Source organism: Panthera onca, chromosome D2, assembly GCF_046562875.1.
Source record: "Panthera onca isolate mPanOnc1 chromosome D2, mPanOnc1 haplotype 2, whole genome shotgun sequence".
NCBI lineage: Eukaryota > Metazoa > Chordata > Mammalia > Carnivora > Felidae > Panthera > Panthera onca.
This window is the reverse complement of record NC_138349.1, coordinates 5,509,570-5,536,564: the sequence shown is the minus strand read 5'-3', so window position 1 is coordinate 5,536,564 and position 26,995 is coordinate 5,509,570. Positions and strand designations below refer to the sequence as shown.

The following is a 26,995-nucleotide window of genomic DNA, read 5'->3' as shown; positions in this document are numbered from 1 at the left end:
GCCCCCTTGGGTGCAGTGTTCTATCCAACAGAGCAGGACTGCCTTCCTGACATGGCGGGTGGGAGGGGGTGGGCAGCGATACCCTCTGCCATTTCCTATGTCACGTGTCAATGAGAACAAAACACAAGTTACTGTCTCTATGAAATACTAGTTAGCTATATCTTTCAATGAGTTTCCATGAGGAATTCTATATTCAAGGGGTAGAGCTCAAACATTACAGTAGGCTCTGTGCAAAGTACACGTGCCCCCAGGGTAGCTGGGACACCCACCACGGGTGCAACAGAATCTTGCAAAAGTGAGCCGGGGGTAGGGCAGTGCCTTATGGTTGCTCTGTGGTCGGTCTGGGATACAAGACTGGAATCTACTGCCTTTTGATTCCTGGTTTGTGTATCACCCTCCATTCCAGTCTCTGGATTTTTATTTTATTTTATTTTATTTTATTTTATTTTATTTTTATTGTATTGTATTTTACTTTATTTTATTATTTCATTTCATTTTTTTATTTTTTAAATCTTTTTGTCTTTAAGTTATTTATTCTTCAGAGAGACAGAGCGTGAGCAGGGAGATGGCAGAGAGACAGAATCCAAAGCAGGCTCTGCGCTGACAGCACGGAGCCTACGCAGGGCTTGAATTCTCGAACTGTGGGATCGTGACCTGAGCCGAAATCGAGAGCTGGATGTTTAACTGACTGAACCACCCAGGCACCCCCCAGTCTCTGGAGTTTAGCCTGTCATCCTCCCCAAACCTGATTCTTACCCCTTCGAACGCCGGCCTGTGCAGCTTGGAGAGGCCTTGTGTCTGGACTTTGGGGAAGGTTAGGGGAAGAATGGGAGGGTAAGAGCCCTTGGCATCTGTACTGCATGGGCTTCCCGGATCTACTTACACAGCCTTCGGTGGAGCTCACGGGCCAGTGACCACAAAGGCCACCACCGCCACCAAAATCGTATTCCTTAGATACGCCACTCTACATTTGCCAGGCACTGTTCTAGGCACGGAGATCTGTCAGTGGTCAGAGAGTGGGGCGGGGGGTGTGTAAGCCGAGGTTATGTTCTGTCATGGACACGGCGGAGTGCTGTGTCACCCATCCATTAGTGATACATGACAATAAAAAGCAGCTGCCGTTTTTTGTCACTATCATGTTATTTAAGAACTGCCTCTCTTACTTTCTTAGAGTAAGAGGGCCCCAATCTCGTAACAGGGAACGGGTCTAAATTTTTAAAACTGCTGGCTGCTACAGAGGTACATCCTATCCTCCATGTTTCTTATTTTACACAGTCGATCATCCCAGGTTGCACACAGGTAATTAGGACCCATGACTCTGTGTTCCCCAAATTTCACCTCTGGGTGCTATGCCTCCCCTACTTCATTTAGTGATTTCATTCAGACGTGATTCATTCCACAAGTGTTTCCCAGCACCAACTCAAGCCAGATACTCTCGAGGTGCTGTGAATGTGGAAAGATAACTAATCTCAGCCCTTGGGGAGGTCCCGAGGGAGGGGACATAAGAGGACACCAGTGAGAGGAACGCGGGGCCCCTCAGTCCTGGGGCCTTGGGAAGTTGGCAGAAATTGTTGTCATGTCCTACCACCTTGGAGGGATGTTCCATGTGCAGGAACAGAGACTCCACCTGGACTCCACGAGGGAATGGCCCCGGTTCCTGCTCACCCTGTGATTGCCTCCCACAGTAGGCCCCCAAAGCTAAGTAGCCTTCTCTCTGAGTCCCTATGACAACTATCTCATTACTTTTTGTTAAACCCCACTAAAACACATTAGCTTGAGAATGTGATGTTGGGTTTGCCATGATTTTAGAGGTTACCTAGCAGGTTTGATGAAAAAGGGCCAAAGAAATTTAACATACCTTTGACAGTTTCCTGCTTGCACGAACCCAAGGGTTAGATGTCATTATAATACACCCTTCCAAGGTCAGTTTAAATAGAATAAGTGGTCACATTGCTGAGATCATGAACGATCATGAATATGAACCCAAGGTAAAGTAAAACCCTGCTAATATTATATAAATGGGGACTTGTGGCTTGGGAAATAATTTACTATGGTTCATAAAAAGTGCCATCATGTCAACATTTTATTTATTTATTTAAAAAAATTTTTTTTAACGTTTATTTATTTTTGAAACAGAGAGAGACACAGCATGAACGGGGGAGGGGCAGAGAGAGAGGGAAACACAGAATCGGAAGCAGGATCCAGGCTCTGAGCCGTCAGCCCAGAGCCCGACGCGGGGCTCGAACTCGCGTACCACGAGATCGTGACCTGAGCTGAAGTCAGACGCTTAACCGACTGAGCCACCCAGGCGCCCCTCATGTCAACATTTTAGATTGTTGTAAAATGATGACCAAAAAATGGGTGCTGGTGGTGATTAAGATACTTCTATGAAAGATACGAGTAAAAAGTTAGCATAAAACAGTTTCAGGAAATGTGAGCGTGGACAAAAATATTTCTAAATTAATATTCATACACTATGATGTTAGATGGGAACGCATAGTTACATTAATGAAGTATTATAAGTGGACTCTTGGTTTTTATCTGTATCCAAAAAAGTAAATATATTTGAAGTACGCGGAATATAAAATTCTCTCATTAGACAAATGAGGGACTCCCTTATGTCCGGGGTCACCTGGCTTTTTGGACAAAAGACAGCTGGGTGTGTCGGAGTGGATGTGGCAAGAGGCATTTGTGATGGGCTCCAGAAAGTTCCAGGATGTTGCAGAAGGTGAAGGTACATGATCGGGTTTGGGCAGAAGGAAAGGCACTCTGCAGCTTGTACTTAGAGCACTATCCATTCCACAAGGACCTTTGTGCATGCTACGTGTGTACTTAGATTCACACCAGAGTTTTCAGAATACGGGCTTGTAATTTTCCAAGCAGCGTATGACACATTGACTTCTCAAGTGGATGCTGAGAATTTCTACTGGGTTTAGAGCAACGAGTAAGATAGATGGGTCATTGCTGTGTAAGATTTAACACGATGTTGACCAAGTTCTGGAAATTCATGCTGGGCTCAGTCCATGGCATGTGGTGGGAGAGTGGGGACTGCTGTCTGGACCCATCCTGGGGAGACTCCTGAGTGTGGGTGGTGGTGGTCCCTGGAGCTATTGGGACGGCTTGTGGTCCAGGGGGTCTTTGGGAAATCCTGGACACTCTTTCAGGAACTAGTCCAGGGCTAACTTCGGGTGGGAATGGGGACTTCGTAAGTGTGAGGACATTGAAGAAAGTTAGTTCACTCACAGACTTCATTCTCAAGAAACATGGCATGTCAGCGCTCTTTCTCAAGCGTTCTTGTGGTTTGATTGCAGAAGCCTTTTCGAGGTTACGCTGATGAAATGCATAGAGCCCTACAGAGCTAGGAATTTGCATCCTTCATGGCCATCTATATAAAGTAGAAGCGAAACAATGTTGGTATCGGTCTTCAGAGATAAATGGTGCTTTATAGGGGCGTGTGGGTGCCTCAGTTGGTTAGGCATCCAACTTCGGCTCAGGTCATGATCTCGCGGTCTGCGAGTTCGAGCCCCGCGTCGGGCTCTGTGCTGACAGCTCGGAGCCTGGAGCCTGCTTCGGATTCTGTGTCTCCTTCTCTCTCCTCCCCTCCCCTGTTCATGCTCTGTCTCTGTCTCTCTCTTTCTCTCTCTCTCTCAAATAAACTTAAAAAAAATTAATGAAGAGATAAATGATGCTTCATACAAATGTAAATGTTGGACATTAATGAGGAATCTCGGGTTTTCTATGTTTTTTTTTCGTTTTTATTTAAATGCCAGCTAGTTAACATACAGTGCAATAGCATTTCCCCTGAGCTTTTTCTTCATAGTTTACTTTTCTATGCTGTTGTGTTTGTGAAGTTCTAGACTTTGCAAGACCCTGAGCTGCATTATTGAATATTCTTGGACGATCACGTCATTTCATTTTCCAATAAATAGAATTATTTTCCTGCTGTTGCTTTCATGATCTCAGAGTTTTCTCCACCTCACTCTGAATCACCTTTTACAGACACAGAATGAAAGCTGGCCGGTTTTCAGGTTTGATGGTAGCGATTAGAAGGGTAAACCTTACTCCGAAGTTTATGTAACTTGATAACCAGTTAGCCGCCATCCAATGCCTCAGATTCCCCTTTGTCATGTGCTGGGCACACTGTGGAGTCTCAAATAACACACCTTTTATAAATTGGAAGTGGGTGCTTTTGTCCTTTTTGCTTATTACTGTGCTGTGTACTGTCATTTCCTCTGGCATTTGCTCTATCCTTCAGGCAGTTGGGGGAGCAGCTTTGACTTCTTCTGGAGTAAAATACCATCCCCCCCGCCAACCCCCAGATTGCAAACAGTGTTCGCTCTCGTGTCTGTGTTAGACATACACGTCAGAAATTGTCAAAAGGTATTAACTTGACTGTTTTTGCGCGCGGTAGATCCCTCAACATTGTTGTTGTTGTTTTAATTTACTCTGGTTTTACATCTTGATATGAGCTCTTGTTTTAGTTAAAATTAACGTATCATTTCTGGTATTGCATCTGAAAATAAGTATGGTGGCTCTTTCCAGAAAGCTCACTATTTATTTGAGTTGTATCTAGGAAAGGAAACATGAAAGGTGTATTTTATTTCTTTTAGTGTTACTGGAAAAAACATGTTTGAAGCCATGTTTTGGGAGAAGCCAATTTAAATGAATTTATGTTGCCTTTTCCATGAATCTCATGTAGGCTTGGGGCATACTCTTGAGGCACTCAGGCCTGGAGGAGACTGAGAATCCACTGTCTGCCCAGTGGCCAATGATGCACCTCCCTTAGTGTCAGAACTTTTTTTTTTAAGCTTATTTATTTTGAGAGAGAGAGAGAACGAACGAGCAGGGGAGGGGCGGCGGGGGGGGAGAAGGAGTCTCAAGTAGGCCTTGCTCTGAGAGCACCAAGCCCAATGTGGGGCTTGAACCCATGAACCGTGAGATCTTCACCTGAGCCGAAACCAAGAGCTGGACACTCAACCCATTGAGCCACCCAGGCGCCCCAAAACTTTTATTAAGAAGAAGAAGAGGGGCTCTCTCTCTGTCACTCATGCTTCTCTTTCTTTCTTTCTCTCTCTCTCAAAATAAACAAATAAATAAATTTAGAAAAAAAAAAGAAGAAAACCCTTGCATCTGGAAGGTTTCTTACGGAAGATTCAGTAAGCTTGCTGAGCTGCCCTCTTTGGGATCTGGCCTGTCTTTTCGGTTAATGAATGCAGTTGGTGGAGTGGGTGGGTGAGTTAATGAACGAAGCGCTAAATCCTGCAGGGGGAGGGCTTCTTCCCTTTGAAGGTGTCCCAAGCACTTGCTGGTTTTCCCCCTTTGTGGATTCGGCGTGCGATTCCTAAGCACCGGTGCATTCTGTCCCACGGCTCTTCCCCAAGTGTCTTGCCAGAGATCGGCAGGGCCGGGAGGACGCCGCAGAGCTAGGTGATGCCCTCCCCCTCCAGGTGTGCTTGGTGCGGGGGTGAGGGGGGCAGGTAAGCCCACTTAGGGCTGCGATGGTTCACGGAAGGCCTACCGCTCTGTGGTGTCCTCTAGGACACAGAACCAGCGGGATGTGTATTTATCGCAAGGGACTGGTTTGCGAGACTGTGCGGCTGCCACGGGCGGGTCCGAAACATGCAGCCTGGGCTGAAAACTGAGCTGCCCCTGCAGTCTTCAGGCGGAAGTTTTTCTTCCTCAGGGAAACCCCAGTTCTTTCCTTCACCTCATTCAGCTGATGGAATCAGGCCCACCCAGCTCACGCGGGGTGTTCTCCTTTTCATCAAGTCACTTGAGTGTCGATATTAATCACATGGACAAATTACCTTCCCAGCAACATCTAGACTAATGTTTGGTTGAACAGCTGGCTGTGATAGCCGAGCCAAGTTGATACAAAAAGGTGACAGCAGGTTGTGGTCACACTCGCCCCCGCCTCCGTCTTGGGGGTGCGTCTGTGTGTAACAGAAGAGGGGACCGGTGGAGTCCCAGTGCAGGGCGTCTAGGGAAGGAGTTAGGGAGCACAGCAGAGGGGGAGGAGGGGGGCCACCTGGCTTCCTCAGAAATCTAGAAGGAAATAGAGCGTAGCTTTGGGAGGTGGAGAAGTCGGCGGGGGGTGGCCAGGCTGTGGATGGTTCCACGTGTCGGTGAAAGACACGGGGGGACTTGGACCTCTTGCGGTTGTGATCCCTGGAGGCCCTCAGCGGGGAATGTGAGTGGGCCGGGCCGGCTTGCCAGGTGGGTTTCTGTGCAGGGAGCACTGCCAGGCCTTGAGGGCTGTGTGGGAAAGAAAGGGTAGCACCTGCTCCCTGTTTCCCAGGAGAAACACCCACTTCTGCACCGTGGACGAGCGCTGCCGGGCTTGGGTGGCGTCCCGGCGGAAGACACGGTGAGCACCTGGGGGCGTCGATGGCAAAGGAGCGTTGGGTGGGGGGGAGAACCTCCCGCCTGGAAGCAGTGTGCCCACACGTGGGGAGGTGGCCTTGGGCACAAGAGGAGGTGGGCTTCGAACGAAGCTCGCGTCAGCTCATGGGGTTCGTGCGCTAGCCTGGAGGGCGGAGGGGAAGCCTACGGGGAACACGGTGGGCTGAGCCTAAGTAGGGGCGGCCGAGTGTGTGCACAGAGGCTGTCTTCCCAGGTCGCCCCTCTCATTGTCTGCAGGGCGGCCCCATCCACGGTGGGCCTGCTGTGCGTGCTGCCCCAGAGCAAGAACGCAAGAGCCATCCCATCGGGCCTGTGCATCCGGTGCCTTGAGTCGCCGCTTGTAAATGGGATTATGTCGTTCTCTTGGAGTTTAGCTTGCTGTCACCACGCCCTGGGCTTCCTTCCCTCCTTCTCCAGCAGCCACCAAGAGCTGAACAGAACACCCAACGTGATAGGCTTTTCCGATTCATGCCGCAAGTGTGTGTTGACCTTTCCTGCCGGCCGGGTGCCAGGGACGGTGTGGCAGGAAGGGTCCTGGATAGGAGCCAGTTCTCTGCCCTCAGGACACGGAGTCTAACCTCTTACAAACAGTGGGTTTTACTATTTTATTTTTTTTATTTTATTTGTTTTTAAAAATGTTTTAACATTTATTCATTTTTGAGAGACAGAGACAGTGCGTGAACAGGGGAGGGGCAGAGAGAAAGAGGGAGACACAGAATCCGAAGCGGGCCCCAGGCTCTGAGCTGTCAGCACGGAACCCGACGCGGGGCTCGAACTCACAAGCCGCGAGTGCGCGACCTGAGCCGAAGTCGGACACTTGACCGACTGAGCCACCCAGGCGCCCCTCTCTCACCCGGTGGGGTGAAGTCGCCAAGTGCTGATTCCCTGGATCTTCCTGAGGAGAGTCATTGCCTGTGGTCAGGTCGGGAGGGTGTCCCTGTGCCGTCCTCACGGGAGCTGGTGGTCTCTGTGGCTGGTGTGGGGACGTCTGAAGGAGGAACTTTTGAAAGAAGTTTTGTTGGCCGATTTTGACCTTCCCCTACTTCTGCTTGCATTTCATTCAAGGGACCCCTTTTCAGTGCTCTGTGTTGCAACGGTTTGTGACAATGAGAATGCCATTAAGTACAAGAAACACGTCTTTTTTATTAATAAATGCATTTGCATAAAGGAGGGAGAAGAGGGAACAGCTGTGCTATGAGTTGAATTGTGTCCCCCAGATTCCTCTGTTGCCCTAATCCGAGTCCCTCAGAATGTAACTGTGTGGAGATGAGGCTTTTTAAGAGGCAGTTAAGGTTATGTGAGGTCATTAGAGAGGGCATTGATCCTGTCTGATGGGTGTCCTTGTAAGAAGGATGTTAGGATACAGACTCACAGGACAGAGGAGAGACCACGTGGGGACCCAGAGAGAGGGAAGCCGTCCACAAGCCAGGAGAAGACTCGGAAGGAACCGACCCTGTTGCTGCCTCAGCACGGGCTTCTAGAAGCCGGCTGGTCTGTGGGTGCTGCAGAATCCCCGGCAGGCTCGTGCACACCCTGCCACCCAACAAAACCCACCATGTTGTGTAAGCTTGGTTTGATTTCCTGGCCTTACCTGTTCTCATCTCCTGATTTGCCTGTCTCCAGTGAAGGGGGCCTTGCTGGGTGGCCAGACCTCCATGGAGTCCCTAGTCCTTGGCCTCCCCTGGTGACTCAGCCCTACTGGCACTTTCTTTATGGTCTCAGGCCACCTGTGACAGTCTCTGTGGCTTCTTCCCCCGGGTCTGTTCCCTGTGTGTGCTTGGAGCCCTTCCCTAGGGCTCCTTTTCTGTCCTCGCTCCTCTGCCCTGTCCATTGCTCCCACGTCCCCTGTGCCCCTCTGTGTTTCCTTCCATTTTTCTGTTCCCTCGACCTCCCCCATGCCCTCCTGCGTCCTTCGCCGGGAGACCACAGGGTAAGGAGGATTCAGACTCTGCCATCTAGGACAGCAGGAGAGAAAACTCCACCCAGGAGCAGCTGGCCCTGAGTCTTGACCCCAGGCTGGCTTCTGCCTTTTCAGGCGTGGGGTCTTTACCTGAAGCGCAGGGTGGCCGTGGGGTGAGGGGACATCTCAGGGGATGGGTGCCAGACATTGCCTAGTCCTGGTGTCTGGGCTCGGGGATAATTAGTTTTCCTGACCAGCTTTTCCTTTGGAGGAGAAGAGGCTGCCCCACGGAAGTATTTTTAGTTACGTAACCAAAGGCTTTTTCTTCATTTTGCAACATTTATAAAATTACCCATTCTGTCTCTGAGTACATTTTTCAGAAGTCGTGAATTTAGGTGTTCGTGTTTTAAATCTTTTGACCTATATAGTAAGTATTAGCTGAGGGGTGCCTGGGTGGCTCAGTCAGTTAAGTGTCCGACTTTGGCTCAGGTTATGATCTCGCGGTTCGTGAGTTCAGGCTCTGCACCGGGCTCTGTGCTGACAGCTTGGAGCCTGGATCCTGCTTCAGATTCTGTGTCTTCTTCTCTCTGCTCCTCCCCCACTCACCCTCCGTCTCTTTCTCGAAAATTAATATACATTAAAAAATGTAAATGCTGAGACACGTATTGGAGATACAACTATAGCAGAATATGAAAGGGGGTTCAGGGGTGGTATTTGGGACAATGACGAGTATTGGGACATTGGGATAGCTCTCTTCTCTGGTTTCCTTGGATTTCTACCTTGGTGTACATTGTGTTACATCTTGCTTAATTAAAACATTGGCATTGATAGCGGCTTGCTTCAGGCGAGACGTAGCTGTCCCAGTGAACCAGTGACATTGGAATCATTATTATGATGACTAATTTCATGCCTCATTTTAGAAATAGTTTGAGGCACCAGGCTGTTTCCAAGGTGTTTGTCTGTCACTGCTAGAAACCATCGTGCAGGTCAGTCATATGTGTTACAGCTCTAATGACAGGGATTCTGAGTCACTAGGAATAGTCTCGGATTATTATGATTTAAAAAAATTTTTTTTAAATATTTAGTTTTGAGAGAGAGAGAGAGAGAGAGATTGAGAGAGAGAGCATGAGCAGGGAGGGGCAGAGAGAGAGGGAGACACGGAATCCAAAGCAAGCTCCAGGCTCCAAGCTGTCAGCACAGAGCCTGATGTGGGACTTGAATTCACGATGAGATCATGACTTGAGCCAAAGTCAGATGCACAACCGACTGAGCCATCCAGGTGCCCCCTGGGATTATTTTAATGCAAAGTGCCATTTTATAGGTGAGGGAAGGACATTCCTTTTTAAATTAATTAAATTTTTGTGGGGAAAACACATACATAAAATTCACCATTTTAATCATTGTAAAGTAACAGTTTAGTTTGTTCATGATATTGTGCGACCATCACCACTATCTGGTTCCAGAACATTTTCGGGATCCCAGAGGGAGGCCCTGTTCCCATTACAGTACCTGCCCGTTGCCTCCCTCCTATAGCCTCTGGCCTCATTAATATGTTTCCTGTTTCTGTCTTGGATCTGTCATATCCGAGATATCATATCGGTCTTGGATATATCCTGTCTTGGATGTATCATATACGTGACGGCACGAGATACATGACCTTTTGTGTCTGGCTTCTCTTCGCACATTTTCAAGGTTCATCCATGTTGTACCATGTACCGGTTCTTGTTTCTGTGTTACCAGGAATCATGTTCTGTTGTATGGACTGTTTTATGGGAAATCATATTCCATTGTATGGACATACTCCATTCTTTTGAATGGAATCCATTTGAGACGTCCCCACGTTTGTCAATAATGCTGTGTGAACATTGCATCTGAGTTTTTCTTTGAACACCTGCTTTCATTTGTTTGGGTAAAGACCTAGGACTGGAACTGGGAGGTTGGGCGGGGGAGGGGGGGTCATGTATCTATTTCCTTTATTTTACTGAAGAATAGGCATTCTTTTTGTTCTATTTACATGGATTCCTGAATTGCACATGAAAGTCGGTCTGTAGAGATTCCCATCCCCCCTTTACATATTAAACCTTTCTCTGTAGGGCAGTTGTGGGTTATGCATTACAGTTTCAGATATATAGTGTCTTCCCTGAGTTACAACTCAAGAAATCTGAGCTCGTGCTATGGTATTTCCTGATCAGGAGACAGGGCTGTATGACGGGAAGAGAAGAGCACGTAGCATCAGAGTCCTGGGATGGCAAATTCATGTTGAGATTTAAAAATTTTTTAAATGTTTATTTATTTATTTATTTATTTATTTATTTATTTATTTATTTAAAAAAACATTTTTTTTAACGTTTATTTATTTTTGAGACAGAGAGAGACACAGCATGAATGGGGGAGGGTCAGAGAGAGAGGGAGACACAGAATCTGAAACAGGCTCCGGGCTCCGAGCAGTCAGCACAGAGCCCGATGCGGGGCTCAAACTCACGGGACGCGAGATCGTGACCTGAGCTGAAGTCGGACGCTTAACCGACTGAGCCACCCAGGCGCCCCGTTTATTTATTTATTTTGAGAGGGAGAGAGAGAGAGAGTGAGCATGCACATGAGTGGGGGAGGGGGCAAAGAGAAAAGGAGAGAGAATCCCAAGTAGGCTCTGTGCTCTCAGTGCAGAGCCAGACATGGGGCTCAAACCCAGGAACCATGAGATCATGACCTGAGCTGAAATCAAGTGTTGGACGCTTGACTGACTGAGCTCCCAGTGCCCCCATCTTGAGATTTTAGGAACCGTGGGAGATAGACACGTTTTCCAGGAGTATTTCATGTCCAAACACAGCATTCCTAATTTAGCAAAATCAGGATTTGTTTGTAACTTACTGAACTGTTGAGCCTGTGACAGGGAAGAGTCTCAGGCTGGTCACGAGGACCCTGACTCTGTCCTCCAGGAAATGATTGACCACCGACCGTGGTCCCTGCAGTGTCCCAGTTAATTCTCACAAGACACATCCTCTGACAGAAATGGAGAAATCAATGCCAGTGCACCCGAGGGCTCAGGGACTACCTTTGGGTTAAAATGAGCAAACTGAGGGATGCTGCTATGCTGAATCTTCTAGACCTGCATTACCCTACTTAAATTTAAGTCCTTTCCAATTAAATAAAGCTAAAATTCCTACTCCTGTGTCCCCTTAGCCATATTTCTTTTTTTTAATATGTAATTTATTGTCAAATTGGTTTCCATACAACACCCAGTGCTCATCCCAACAGGTGCCCTCCTCCATGCCCATCACCCATTTTCCCCTCTCTCCCACCCCCCATCAGCCCTCAGTTTGTTCTCTGTATAAGAGTCTCTTATGGGTTGCCTCCTTCCCTCTCTGTAACTTTTTTTCTCCCCTTCCCTTCCCCCCTTGTCTTCTGTTAAGTTTTCAGGATCCACATATGAGTGAAAACGTATGGTATCTGTCTTTCTCTGCCTGACTTATTTCACTTATCATAATACCCTCCAAATGTTGCTACAAATGACCAGATTTCATTCTTTCTCATTGCCAAGTAGTATTCCATTGTATATATAAACCACATCTTCTTTATCCATTCGTCAGTTGATGGACATTAAGGCTCTTTCCATAATTTGGCTATTGTTGAAAGTGCTGCTATAAACACTGGGGTACAAGTGCCCCTATGCGTCAACACTCCTGTATCCCTTGGGTAAATTCCTGGCAGTGCTATTGCTGGGTCATAGGGTAAATCTATTTTTAATTTTTTGAGGAACCTCCACACTGTTTTCCAGAGCCCTAGAGGAGAAAGCAGGAAAAAACCTCTCTGACTTCAGCCTCAGCAATTTCTTACTTGACACTTCTCCAAAGGTAAGGGAATTAAAAGCAAAAATGGACTATTGGGACCTCATCAAGATAAAAAGCTTCTGCACTGCAAAGGAAACAATCAACAAAACTAAAAGGCAACCGACAGAATGGGAAAAGATATTTGCAAATGACATATCAGATAAAGGGCTAGTATCCAAAATCTATAAGGAACTTACCAAACTCCACACCCAAAAAACAAATAATCCAGTGAAGAAATGAGCAGAAGATGTGAATAGACACTTTTCTAAAGAAGCCATCCAGATGGCCAACAGGCACATGAAAAGATGCTCAACGTCACTCCTCATCAGGGAAATACAAATCAAAACCCTTAGCCATATTTCAAGTGCTCAGCAGACACAAGTCCTGAGTGGCCACTCTACTGACAGAATGTTGCTGTGAGTGCAGATGGTTCTGCAGGATAGGGTGCTGGCCAGACCATAAATACTGGCGTGACCACAGCCGTGCTGTGGATGCCCTGGGAAAGAGGGTCGGAGAGGGGGATCTGGGTGGGGAAAGCTGTGTCAGGATCTGATTCTGGTAGGGTGGAATCCGAATTCAGTTCTGTTGTTGCTGCTGAAGGGAGGTATATTCCTTGCCCCATGGGCCTCCCCCACGTGCCTCAGACACAGGCCTGGGACCGCTGCACTTTGTACCCTGTCCAAGCAGGTGGGCTCTGTCCTGTGCCTATGCAAGGATGCTTCTTCCTTCCTAGTGAGGTCAAGACAGGCGTGGACAGTAAGAGCTTAGCAGCTTACGTAGTAATTTGACACCACATTGCCTTCGATGGCATTTCAGTTTACTCAAAACTCATTTTTATTGTATTTATAAAGTTTTTGGTTGGAAAGAGATTGAAAGTGAAAGCAGAATTTCAGCTCTCACTGCAGATAGTGGGAATTCCTTCCTTGCCTTTTGGGCTTGGGACGGGGTAGTGTCCCCCAGGGCGGGTGTAAGCCATGAACATAATCTACATGGCTTCAAACATCAGGTACTTATTCTCTCTGTGCTCTTGTGGCGTGGTAGAGCTGTGCCCTCTCTGAAGGTTCCAGGGAAGGATTGTTTTCTGTCTCTTCCAGCTTCTGATGGCTTCTGGCAAGCCTTGGCTTCCTTGGCTTGCCCCCTGCCTCTGCCTTCACATGTGTGTGCTCCATGCACAGTCCCCTTCTGTTCTTTATAAAGCCACTGGCTTTGGGTTTAAGGCCCACCCTCATCTAGTAGGACCTGCAATTAATTTTTTTCCTAAAGTTTATTTATTTTGAAGAGGGGTAGGGAGAGAGCGAATCCCAATCAGGCTCCATCCTGTGAGTGCAGAGCCCAACATGGGGCCCGTTCTTGCGAACCTTGAAATCATGACCTGAGCCAAAACCAAGAGTCGGACGCTCACCCGACTGAGCCACCCAGGCGCCGCTGACCTCCTCTTAATTTGATTTCATCTGCAAAGACCCTCTTTCCAATTAAGTTCGTGTTCACGGGTACCTGGGGTTAGGACTTGGGCACAGTTTGGGGGAAACAGCTCCACCCACTCTGGGTGGGTTTGTACATATGGGATGCAGGGTAGCCACCGTGCCATGGCTTGGAGTTGGGGTGAGAGTGGGAGGGCTGGGTCCCCCTCTGATTTCAATGCTTCTCTCCCCAGAGAGCCCTTCTTCACCCTGTTCAGCTGCCTCTGTCTGTGGAGTGTCTTTTCCCTTGACCTTCATCTCCATTGCTTTGCCTGAGGGTTGGCATGGGCTGCAGCGAGGTGGGCAGTGGGAAGTGACGGGGGGCAGAGGCCTACCTATGGTTCCCTCCTCCTCCTGCTGTACCTCGTCCTCCCCTCCACTGTAGGGGCCCCTCTCTCACCCATTTGTGTTCCTCAGAGGCTCTGTTTCAAGAAATTGTTCAGCCCATGAGGAAAACACAAGTGCGATGTGTTGTATTCTCTAGTTGCTGTTTTCAAAAGCGCTTTACTGCAGTTCAGGCCCTTAAGATGCTTCTGAACTGGACCATTTTCCTGTATATCGACTTCTGAATTTCAAGTGAGTTTTAGAAAATCACCATTATTTGTAAATTGTGCTTTGCTCTTGGAAGCTGTCTAGACAGGTAGCCAATTTTCGCCAATTTGGAGCTGTGGAGGCCTGTTCAAAGGATCGCTTCCCTTGTTGCCATCTCCCTGAGCCTCCTTAGCTACATGGCTGTGTTGGTAAAATGCAGGGGGGGGAAACAAAGAAAGTTCAGTAATTTAATTCAAATTTGTGCTTGCCTAGATTACGGTTAATACCCCTTTTTAGCCTGACTTAATTCCTGGCAGATGGATTTTCAGAGGTTACGGAGAGCACAGTGGCTCTGGAGAGGAGGGTTTATTCTCGTGTGTGTCTCGTGTGTGTCATTTGCCCCCTTCTCATTCTGTCACCTTGCACCTTTTGCAACTCGGTGCTGCTATTCAGCCCCAAACCTGTGTTCTGTCCTCCATCCCTAAGTCATGGTGGCTCCACCTGCCCCCCCCAACCCCGTGCCTTTTTTTTACATGTTTATTTTTGAGAGGGAGGGAGGGAGAGAGAGAGGGGGGGGGGGAAAGAGAATGAGCAGTGGAGGGGCAGAGAGGGAGACCCACAATCCCAAGCAGGCTCCAGGCTCCAGGCTCTGAGCTGTCAGCACAGAGCCCGACATGGGGCTGGAACCCACGAACTGTGAGATCGTGACCTGAGACGAAGTCAGAGGTTTAACTGACTGAGCCATCCAAGCTCCCCTCCACCCTAGCCCTTTATTGTCTTACGATTCATCCCATTCCTGACCAGACACCCTCTGAATGTGACTGGCTTATTTTACTGAGAGAGGAGGGGGCTGAGAGCAGGGCAGGGGGCTTCCCCACTGTTTTCATACGACAGCACATGTAGACCACTCATTGCCGATTACTGTGGCTTCTTGGGGCCAGAGTGGACCAACAGCCCAGGTCAGGCCAGGCCGACCCAAGGGCTGAGGGCTTCTGCCTGCTGGGGACCTGTTTGTGACAAAGCTGCCCAGCAAGGAAAGTTCTTGCCTGACCTGGTGGTTCTCAGCCAGAGAGTGTTTGGGAATATCAGGGCATCATTTGCTCGTAATCATGACTGTGTGTGTGTTTGTGTGTTGTGTGCAGGGGGGTTATTTCTGACATTTAATGGGCAGGGGCCAGCGATACAGCTGTCTTAAGAGTAGTCCTGCCCGGTGAAAACAATATCCCTTCCCTGAGAAACATGGTGAGACCTTTTACATGATGTTGGCATTCTCCAAGGAAGGGGTAACAAATTGTTTGGGTTTTTGTTTATCTGTTTGTTTTTTTTAATCGTGGTAAAAGCCACATAATGCAACATTCCTTAGTTTTTACAGTTCCGTGGTATTAATTGTAGTCACATTGTTGTGAAACATCTCTAGAACTTTTCATCTTGCACAACTTAAACTCTGTCCCCATTGAACAACAACATCCCATTCCCTGATATCCCCGGCCCCTCGCAGCCTCCATTCTGCTTTCTGTGTCTGTGAATGTGACTATTTTAGATATCTTGTATAAGTGGAATCATGTAGAATGTGTCTTTTTATGACTGGCTTATTTTACTGAGCATAATGTCCTTAAGGTTCATCTGTACTACAGAATATGCCAGAATTTCTTTCTTTGTAAAGGCTGAATTACATTCCCTTGGATGTATATACCGCCTTTTCTTTATTGAGCCGTCCTTGTCGGGCACTGGGTTGCTTCTACCTCTTGGCTATTGTGAGTAGTGCTGTGATGAACACGGATGTGGACCTCACTTTCAAGATCCTGCCTCCATTGCTTTTGGGTGTACTCCCAGAAGTAGGATTGCCAGATCGTATGATAATTGTGTTTTTAATTTTTGAGGAACCTCCATATTGTTTTTCCTCGGTGGTTGTACCAGTTAACATTCCCGTCAACAGCGTACAAGGGTTCCATTTTCTTTATGTCTTTGTCAACACCTGCTCTTGTCTCGTCTCATCTTGTCTGGCTTTCTTTCTTTCTTTCTTTCTTTCTTTCTTTCTTTCTTTCAACTATCTTAATGGATGTGAGATGCTATCTCACTGTGCTTTTGATTTGTGTTAATGATTGTTCGCCATCTTCCCATATATTTGTTGGCCCTGACATTGATTTTTAAGTGTAGGCGGATACAGTGTTGGAGGATATCAGTAAATATGTACTTCTTTCGTTATTTTTTTTTTTTGGACTTTGTGATATTGAAACATCAAGCTACTCCTAGGAATGGTTTCTTTCAGTTGCTAAGCTGTCAGTTGGGATTGAATGAACCAGCGTTGGCGGTAGGGATGGGGAATGCTATTTTAAAGACCAATATCTGCTTAAAGAAAGCTTGATTATCAAGCGAACAGTTATTTTTAGGTGTAAGATACATTAGATGTAGGGAGGCCTTACTTAATAATAGAGTCTAAGTGATAGAAACAATCACTGTCATTGTCTCTTTTGTTGTTGTTGTTCTGGATTCTTTAGACACATAGAGCAGGGTGACTCTCTCCAAAGTGCTCTGTTTTTGTCGCCATCTGCTCTGTTTCTTCCATTCCTCGTGAAAGGCGCAACTCAGGTCTAGGGCACCTGTTGGCCGAACTGGTCTGGCTGCATTTTCCTGTATTAGAATGCTCTGTTTTTTCTGAGGCTGTTTGGCTCTGCCCTAAATCTTCCAAAGATGGAACTCTTAGGTCTGAAAGAAGAATCTGTGGGCCCTATATATTTTAGCTCAAAACCTCCGAATGGAATCATTTTAATATGCGTTTTCTTGAGAAATATGTAAATTAATAATTGCTTCATACATTATTCAAGGAAAACTTATTTTGTATCACCGATAGCTCTTGTAATCTTATATAAAGATATGCTAATGGATTTAATTAAAATAATTATACTGAGTAATGTAGCCTGAACTTTACCCTAAAATAGTGTCTATTAATCATCATCAGTAGTAACAGTTTTAGCCAGAGAGGCACTTACAACATTAAACTGAGACAGAGTAGAAGGTGCATTTTTTTTGTTTTGTTTTACGACTTGGATTAAGTTGGCATTCTCATGGGCTGCATGACAAAGAAATTTGCTTAGAGAAGAGTATAAAATTTATTTAATTTTTTGAACCTGAACTATTTCAGCAGTTAGGAAACTTAGCATTTTCTGCCATTTCCTATTCCTTTTTATGTATTCAATTTTTTCCCTCTAAAACTTGGCCTTCAGTATGTTTCTTCTCCGTTTGATTCGACTTCACTTTCCTTCCCCGGAGCTGCATTTGCTGGATTCCACGAGTTCTTGATTGCCAGGTTATTAAGCAATGGACTCCGTTTTAGGAGGGGTCCCCAGCAACTTGCCTGTCTTTTAATAGAAATAGAAATAGCTTTACCACCGGCCATGGTTCTTTCTGATTTTGTTTCTGGTTCTTTCCGTGGCTTGCTGGCTTTCAATCAGTGCGCGGTGGTGGAGAGCCCTATTGTATTTGGTGGTAATTTCAGCTCTACCTACAGCCTCCGTGTGCCTGGGCGTGCTGGGTCTCAAGCTTGTGTTCCCAGCATGCCAGTGCACACGTGTCAATCGCCTTGAGGCCCAAGTGCATTTAGAATTGGGCATGTCCTTCCTCAGGTGGGCAGATGGAAGCTTTGCCAAGTTCAAAGAGAAGAGCAAGCTAGGACTTAAAATGCCGTTATGTCAATTTGCTTAGGTTTAAAGTCAAACCTGAAGAGATAACTTTCCCAGAAAGCAAACATTGATTTGATTAGTGCAACCATGTCTTAAAAAAAACCAGGAGATGAATCAACAAAGCTAACAACAGTGAAATCATCTAAATTCCTGCATTGTGCTGTTCTCTTCCTGGCTGGGCTTTGTCAGAAGGGGCTGCTCTCACGGGTTCTGTGGCCTGTGGCTCGTGGCCTCGCGAGGGCTGAGGAAAGAGGTTCCACTCCGCACCCAGCTCTGTCTCTTGGCGTATGCTGTGAGTTTATGCCTTTCCCAATCCAGTCCCCCGGGCCACACCCCAGTGAGCTGATTGGTGGTTGTCCCCCTTTGCAGGGAACCCAGCCAGGGCACTGTGGGCTTGGGGCTGCTGACATGCTGGCCTCCGCATATTCTGAGCAAGATTTTTTAAAAAGAACCAGTTTGGGGGCACCTGGGTGGCCTAGCCAGTTTAGCATCTGACTTTGGCTCAGGTCATGATCTCACGGTCTGTGAGTTCGAGCTCCACGTTGGGCTCTGGGCTGACAGCTCGAAGCCTGGAGCCTGCTTCAGATTCTGTGTCTCCCTCTCTCTCTCTGCCCCTCCCCACCATGTCTCTGTCTCTCTCAAAAATAAACATTAAAATAGGGGCGCCTGGATGGCTCAGTTGGTTGAGCGTCCAACTTCGGCTCAGATCATGATCTCGCGGTTCGTGGGTTCAAGCCCTGCATCGGGCTCTGTGCTGACAGCTCGGAGCCTGGAGCCTGCTTCGGATTCTGTGTCTCCCTCTCTCTCCGCCCCACCCCTGCTTGTGCTCTGCCTGTCTCTGTCTTTCAAAAATGAATAAACATTAAACAAATTAAAAGAAAACATTAAAATTAAAAAAAAACATTCTGGGGTGCTTGGGTGGCTCAGTTGGTTGAATGTCTGACTCTTGATTTTGGCTCGGGTCACGGTCTCACGTTTCATGGGACTGAGCCCGGTGTTGGGCTCTGTGCTGACAGCACAGAGCCTGCTTGGGATTCTCTCTCTCCTTCTCTCTGTCCTAGCCCCACTCATCCTCTCTCTCTCAAAATAAATAAGCATTAAAAAAAGTTAACGAACCAATTTTTAAAAAATAATATAAGTAAGACAAAAAAGAAAAAAGAAAAAAACCTCAAATGCCTCCCATTTCCATTATCCTGAATTCTATGATCTGGCAAATTATTCTACTCAATATTTAGCACTTTATATAGGACTTTATAAATGAAAGTTTACTCTGGATATAGAGTCACGTTTGAGAGTTTTGCATGTTAAAGAGGGTCTCCAGGCCAGTGTTTGCCCAAGTCATGTGCTGTCCTGCCCCGTTTCTGGTGGCCATGTTGGCCACCGTCTGTTGAGCACCAGCGATGTGTTGGGGACTGTGCTGAGCGTATCACGCACGCATCGTCCTTCCGTTCTGCCAACAGTCTCTGGACGCAGGCGCTATTCACCGGCACGTTTTACCGACGAGAACTAGCGACAGGAAATGCCATCTTCCTACGTTCACATGGCAAATGGTGGAGGCGTGCTTTGCCCGCAGTCAGCTTGGCCCAGGAACCTGTGTCCGCGTCCCCTGTACGGCTCTGCCCCCTGCGCACCATGCAGGCGTGGGTTCTGTCACCTGCAGCCGGGACCTTCCATCCTGGAGGTGTCTTTCTGTAGATGAGACTCGACCGGCACGCTCCGTCCTCCGCGCGGCAGGCCCCCACCTTCCCTGTCTTCAGCTCTACGTCTCGGGCAGCTCTTGAACACCGGCTCCTCCCACCTGGAAGAGACCTGACTGCAGTCAGGGGAAGCGAAGCCTTTTGCCAAAAGCAGGGCCGGAAACCAAAACACTTGAGGTTCTTGACAAATAACCAGTATTAGAAACGGGCAAAGCTAGTCTTTGGTCGGGAAAGTTAGAGCCGGCGGCAGCCTGGACCTCAGAGTCCCTGCCTCTCCTGGCTGTCTCATCAAACTGGAGTGGATGGAGTTATTTCCCTTGGCCGAGCGTGGGGATTTCTGTGGGTCCAATGCAAAGAGGTAGAGCGTCTCTTGAGCACTAAGAGGTGATTTTATTCAGGGCTCTGTCAGTCGGGGCGTCACGGATCGTCTGCCGCGTCTAGGAGCCTCGGCAGGGCCTGAGGGAGCCCAGAGAGAAGGGACAGCCCCGCCGTGCCTGTGGGGCTCTGGTCTGGGGGGACACAGACCCGCCAAGCTTCTGTTGCAGCCCAGAGCAGGAGTGTCTCCAGACACCGAACCCGGAATCCACGGGTCTTGAAGAAAATGATGTCTAAGCGCAGGACTGAGGACTAATCAGGGGCTAACTCTTGAGTGTTTTGGGGCAACAGCTGGAGTGGTGGGCGGGGGGCCCGGGAAGAAGGGACGTGCGTGCACAGGCCTGTCGGCTGGCAGAGGGAGGGCCTGGTACGTGGGGGAAACCGGAAGAGACAGAGTCCTGCAGGTGGAGGTGGAGGCCGCTGAGTGGGGACACCGGGGAGGAAGGGCCAGGGCCCCTGAGGGTGCTGGGCGGTTGGGCGATGCCACCGCAGTATCCGTAGATTCTGACCCAGGTGTGAGCCGGAGGGAGTCGGGTGTCAGCCAGGACGGTGCCAGAGACACGAGTGGCTGGGACCAGGGAGTAGAACCTGTAGAAGGGGAGAAGGTCGTAGGACCAGGGGCGCTTCATAGTGAGGATACCGCCGTGCTCTGTGGTTGGTCAGAAGTGCTGTGAAGCAGAGGGAGCATCCCGGGGAGGCTGTGACCTGGGGACTCTGCCGTGTGGTGCCCTGAGCCGAGGTGCCCCGGCAAGGTAGGGTGGCGGGCGTGACAGGTGGGGCCCGCAGCGTCTGCGGGACGGCCGTGTGCAGGAGTGCGGTGGCCACTGTGTGTGTGGGCGTGACGCTCAGGAGAAAGGTGAGCCCGGACAGTTGGCACTAGGATTCCGTGGCTTGGCAGAAGGTGGGGTTTTGAGGGGTATGTGGAGGAAGGAGAAAGGTCTAGAATGGACACCCACCTTGAAGAGATGGTGGGGACAGAGAGAGCTGGGGAGGCGCGAGTGCCCAGGAAGGCGGAGGCCCTGGGGGTGAGGCCATGGATGCCGCAGCAGGCGAGGGGTCGCAGCAGTATCATGGGAAGGGTCACCTGAGAAGCGGCCTGAAGCCCCTGTGGCCTTGGCAGGAATGGAGACGAGGTGGGGCGGAGGCCGGGCTGCGAGGGCAGAGGTGAGAGAGGGCCGGGCAGCGGGCACCTTGTAGGCCTGGGCGCTGCCTGTGCACGAGAGGCGGGAGGTGCCTGGGGCTCTCCGGGCACTTATCATGAGAGACCCACGTGGGCTCACCTGCGGAGGGAAGAGGAACCAGCTGGGGTGAGGACTGGGTCTCCTGGAGGGAGAAGGGGAGACCCAGGGGGCCTCTTGCTGAGCCCAGGGGCAGGATTCGGTCCCTTGGAGGCAGGCACCCCGCCTCTTCTGCCTGGACAGATGGACTCCTGAGGCTCTGCTCTTTCTCCTGGCGGCTTTTGTCTTTCTCTGAAGTAGGAGGTGAGATGGGTGAGGCGGGGTGGGGTGGGGGGGTGTCCCAGGCTTGAGGAGAAATAGCCCCGGGGGAAGGCGGAGAGTGAACAGGGATAGGCACCAGGTGCACACGCTGGTCCCTTTCTCCTTGTTCCCTCTGTCCTTTGTTACTTAATCCGGGGCTGAAGGCCAGTGGGTGGTACATCTCTGTTCTTTCCAAACGCCAGGAACCATAAGATACACTCCGTAGGATCTCGGTCTGTTAGGCAGAATTCTGCCCTGGACAGCATTTTGGATCCCGGTGGGTGTGCGCCCCTCTCCGTGGGCGTTGCTGTGACCTCGGGTTGTGGGGGGCAGCCCTGGGGAGCCCCAGCCCCGCTCTGGCGCTCAGCCTGCCTGGTTAACGCAGCCCCAGGGCGGTAAGTGGAAGGTGACCATGAAGACCTGTCTTACTTGTCACTGTCTATGTCGTCCTCCTCGCGAAATGGAATTTATCAAGTTGCTGCCGGCAGGGTTTGCTTTGTTGGTGGAGGATAAAATGCAGGAAGCTCATGCGTTTCTCCCCTCGGGACGCCACAAAGTAAACCAGACACCTTAGGGCCCTAGCAGTCAGCCTGTGCAAACGCCTGTTTATGACGCCTCTCGGTGAATATTTTGTTTTTAGTTTTTCAAAGCGGCACTGAGGTAGTTGAGGCAGAACTCTTGAGACCAGAATGAAATTGTTTCTGTTTGATGCTCTTTTCAAAAGTTGAATTCCAGAGGAGCTGGTTGGGATCCCTTGATGCGGCTGGTGGTGAAGGACAGGGTTCACACCGAGAAGACAAGCCTCAGAGATTCTCTAGTGCACTGCCTTCCGGTCCTGTCTCATCTGGACCGTGGAGTGCCGAGAGGAGTGCTGACAGTTGAGTGTGCTGGCTTCACGCTCACCGTGGACTTGCACGGCCTCACTCCAGATCCCAGCGGTGTGAATCTGGACACGTGACTTCCCTGGATGCCTCTACTTTCTCGTCTGTGAAAGGGGATAACAGATCTTGCCCACACGTCGTCCTGAGGATGTACTGTGTCAGTAGAGTTGAGCACTTACGTGAGTCTCAGGCACGTACAGAATATTCCCAGGCTACAGATTAAGAAACTCGAACTCATTTGAAGTGACTGGAATCCGACCACTTACCTCTTAGGGTAGCAGTGTTGAGATTCAGGAACATTCTCTCAGGTGTTTCTCATGCCTGTCTGTCCAGGTAATATGCTTTTATTCGTTTTGAAAAGTAAGGTACGGTTTGCATACAGTTGTATAGTAGACTGGATCAACCCCATCCCCCAGTGTAGACTAGCCCTGCCCCCCCCTTTCCACCCACTGAGGTGTTCTCCATCCCTCTAGGTGTGCCTTTTCTGGACTGTTTTAAAAGTGGAATCACGTGCTGCGTAGCCTTTTGGTTTTCCTTCTCAGAGTGCATTTGAGATGCATCCACGTCGTGTGTATCAGGGGCTCGACTTGTCTCTTTTATTACCCAGTGGTGTTCCATTGCATGGATTCACCTCTTGAGGGAGGGCACTGTGAGTTGTTTCTAGCTCTTGATGCTTACCTATAAAGCTACTGTAAACATTCCCGCGCAGGGTTTTGTGTGAGCGTGAAGTTTCATTTCTTGGGGTCGGGACTCGAGTACAGTTGCTGGGTTGGACGGAGAGTGCGTGTCTGACCTCGTGAGAACCTGCCACGTGCTTTTCCACAGTTGCTGACCTGGTTTTGCATGTAGCCCAGCAGCATATGCAATGGCACTTGGTATTGTCAGGCGTGCGCGTGTGTGTGTGTGTGTGTGTGTGCGTGTGTACGCGTGTGTGTGTGTGTGTGCGCGTGTGTGTGTGCGTGTGTGTGTGCGCGCGCGTGTGTGTGTGTGTGTGTGCGTGTGTGTGTGTGTGTGTGTGTCTGTGTGTGTGTGTTTCAGCGATTCTAGTAGGTGGTAATGATATTTCACTGTGGTTTTAATTTGCATTTCCCTGGTGACTGGTGATGTTGAGCATCTTTTCAAGTGCTTTTGTGCCATCCATATAGCATCTTTGGAAAAGTGTCTTTTCAAATCTTTGGCCTATTTGGGGGGTAGACTTTTTTTTCATGATTGAGTTTTAAGTGTTCTTTGTTTGTGCTGGATTCGGATCCTGATCAGATATGCGATCCGCAATTAGTTTCTCCCGGAGTGTGACTCATCTTTCATTATCTTAGCATTGCGTTTTACAGAGCAGAAGTTTTTATTTTGGTGAACTTTAGTTTTTCTTTTTCTTTTCTTTGGCTTTCATTTTTTTAATGTTCTTGAGAGAGAGGAGTGCGAGTGGGGGAGGGGCTGAGAGAGAGGGAGACACAGAATCCAAAACAGGCTCCAGGCTCTGAGCTGTCAGCACAGATGTGGGGCTTGAACCCACGAACTGTGAGATCATGACCTGAGCTGAAGTTGGACGCTTAACCGATTGAGCCACCCAGGTGCCCCGCTTTTTCGTTCATAGATTGTGCTTTTGGTGTCCTTTCTAAGTGCCTTCTAGACGTTGTGTAGTTTTAAGTTTTATGTTTGAGATTTATGATACATTTAAAGTTCATTTTTGTATAGGGTGTGAGGTGTGGGATGAGTTTCATTTGGTGCTGAGGGGGAGGTGCTTGTGTTCTTTGTTGCACATCGGCTGACCATATATATTCAGTGTAGTATGTTAAAGTGGGCTTTTGCTGTTAAAGACCAAAATTCAACTGAGTAAATTTGAAGAGCTAATTGGCTTTATTCTGCAATTTGTGAATCGGGCAGCAACCCATCTAGCAAGTAGAAAGGAGCCCTGAAGAGCTGTACAAAATGAGACTTTTATAGGCAAAAGGAAAGAGCAGCCTTCCTCGATCTTTCTCTGAGGGATGGAAAGGGTCTAACAGGTGGATAGCTTCTATTGTGCTGACCAGGAAATTTCAGATTGACTAGTTTAAGATTATATTCCTGGGAGAGGCCAAAACTGCAGTTAGTTTAGGTATGAATTCTTGGTGCTGACATGGGGCTTACTTAGCACAAGTGACTCCATTTTGACTTTATTTTTTTTTTTTAAACACTACCTTTTTGCTTTCAGAAAATAATGCTAACAATTGTTTGTGCCTTAAGTGTAGTATTTCCCAGTGTTTAAAGTGTTACCCTCTTCTCTTTTCATTTTATTTTGAACTTTAATGCCACCTCAGGATGTACTTGGCATGCCTATTATTTCCCCCATTTCATTCTGGGAGGTGGAGCCCAGCCTGGTACAAGGAGTTACATAGAGTCACAGAGAGAGGTGGGGCAACCACGGTCAGACTGAAAATCCAAGAACTTTTCCCGTCAGGTCACAGCTGAGGGGGCTAAGGCTCTGGCTTCCCACTGAACTGAATTGTACTTCTCTCTTCAGCTCTAGCTGTGTGTTTGGGGGCAAAGTAATTGACATCTCCACTGGCAGTTTGCTTGCTGTCCAACACAGCCAGCTCCCTGTCGGAGCTCCGGTGGAATTAAGGATAAAATATACAAAGGTTCTAGCACAGCACATAGCATGTGGTAGCGTCTGTCACGATTACTATCACTCTGGTTTTTGAGAGCGTGGCTTTTCCAGAAGATAAAAAATATGAATACAAGAGATAAGGTTACTGAAGGAAAAGAAATAAAGATTCCTAATTGAGGGATACACAGATATACAGAAAACAGTTTAGGAACGGAACAAAGGCAATCATTTTAAATGTTGAATATGATGGATTTGCAGTGATTTGAATGATAGAGCATTCTTCTGGGGGACACGTGTCTTCATTTGCCATAGCTTCGTGAGGGTGAAGGAGGAAATCGTGCAAAAGCTGCACACGGTATAGGTGTTTTGTCGGCAGGCAATAAATGTTGGCCTCTGTTAAATTATTATGTACCAAGATACCCATGTGACAGATCACCACTGTTGGTGGATTAGACTTGTTTGCTCTGTTTTTGTTGTGTTCGACCATCTCCTCTCCTCACCTAGAAAATGATCTTTCTCCTCTTGGGATGTCTGTGGTTCTTCAGAGTAATTACAGATTCGTATTAACCTTTGCCAAACTCCACGAGGCTCAGCAGTCTTTGCTCTTGGTTTGCAGGGGGCAGCGTTGAAATACTTGCCAACCATTGTCAACGATGTGAAATTGGTGTTCGATCCCAAAGAGCTCAGGTAAGGAAGCACCCAAGGTGCGGTCTTCCCGCGTCCTTCATCTTGCCCCCCTTTCTGTGCATTGAAGTTATGGGAGGCTCGAGGTTCAGTCTCATGTTGCCAGAGGTCAGTGCCCTGGATCATTCTAGAACAGATGCTGGTCACGATGTCTGTGACACTTCCCTAATTATGACTTTACATGGAAAAGACATCATCCATCACCCCACAGAGTATTTTGTTTAGAAGATTGTTTGCAGCCCAATGGGTAGATCATACAGATTTGGCTTTTTCTATTCTTTTGAATTTGAATTTCACTGTGGTGGTTGGGCTTTGGCTGTGTTTTCAGCCCCTAAAATACCTGACACAGGAGGTTTTCTATTCGCTGCCCCACCCTGCCCAACACACTCGGCTTCTTTGTGAGCTCTTAACTGAGGGCTGGGTGTCCTCACCTAAGATAATATCAACCAAATCAAACCGAACCTCAAGGAAGCTGGTTGTTGGGCTTTCAGACCAAGGACTGAGGCTGGGACCTAATCCTTCCTTTTTCCACCTGTGTTTCCTGCCCAATCCTACGTGTGCCTGCGTTCTACAAGACTGTTGTGAGCCACTGGGACACGCAGCCTTTTTAACCCCAGACATCTAAAGCACAGCCCTTGTCTGCTTTTGATTTCGGTTTTGATTTAACATTTGACACTGTAAACTACCTGCAGGGGATTGGCATCGTTTTTAGCAGCCCCGAATGCCCCTCTAAACGTGAGTCAAGGTCCGTGTGTCCCCTGAGTGGTTACACTGAGTAAAAAATGGTCACCCTTTCCGTTCTTTATATCCACGGTAGGTTACTCATGCCCGGGCAGTGAGGGGCCGGGGTCTTTCCGGGAGGCCTCCTCCACAAATCACCAGGTTTCTGGTGTGCCTAGGATTCAGCGTCCTGCACGGACACCTTTATTTCCTGCTCCCACACACTGAAAACACTGCTCACAGCTTAGCATATTCCCTAAACGAGAAAAGGAGTGAAGGGGCCCACTGGCAGCACGTCTGCCCTGGGTCTTTGGGTCGTCCTGTCCCTGCAGCACAGACGGTATCAGCAGCCCCTGGGGACTTGTTAGAAAAATGACGACTCTTGGGGTCCTTCCCAGATCTTCTGAGTTAGAAATGTGGGGTGGGCCCCAGACATTCGGTTTTAACGAATCTTCCGGGTGCTTCTGGTGAAGATTCTTAGAGCTTCAGATCTAGGGAACAGAGGCAGTGAGGGAGGCTGCGGCTGGATGGGCCATGGCCACGCTCTCAGCCTGTCCTCACGGGGGACGGGGATCAGACCCTAACCCCTCAGCAGGGCAGCGTTCACGGTGGGTGCTTGCACCGGTGCTTGGAGATCCAAGGAAGAACCCCCTCTCCAGGGCCAGTCCAGTCTGTTCGTGGTCACTTGGCTCTTTACACATGCCTCTGTGCCTCTTCGACACCGAATCTACAGACTTCTTAAAAAAGAAAAAAAATGACCTTGTAAATCATGTGCG

At 48.5% G+C, this 26,995-nt stretch overlaps 1 protein-coding gene across 3 annotated transcripts in view; it reads left to right on the top strand.

Moving 5' to 3' along the window:
* The window catches only part of DOCK1 (dedicator of cytokinesis 1), a 525,518-nt gene that overhangs the window by 160,950 nt on the left and 337,573 nt on the right, over positions 1-26,995 (top strand). For all 3 annotated transcript variants that reach the window (XM_078434961.2, XM_078434960.2, XM_078434962.2), the window contains exon 24: positions 25,432-25,502. In XM_078434961.2, the coding sequence (XP_078291087.2) occupies positions 25,432-25,502 (71 nt within the window). The remainder of the gene's footprint in view (positions 1-25,431; positions 25,503-26,995) is intronic.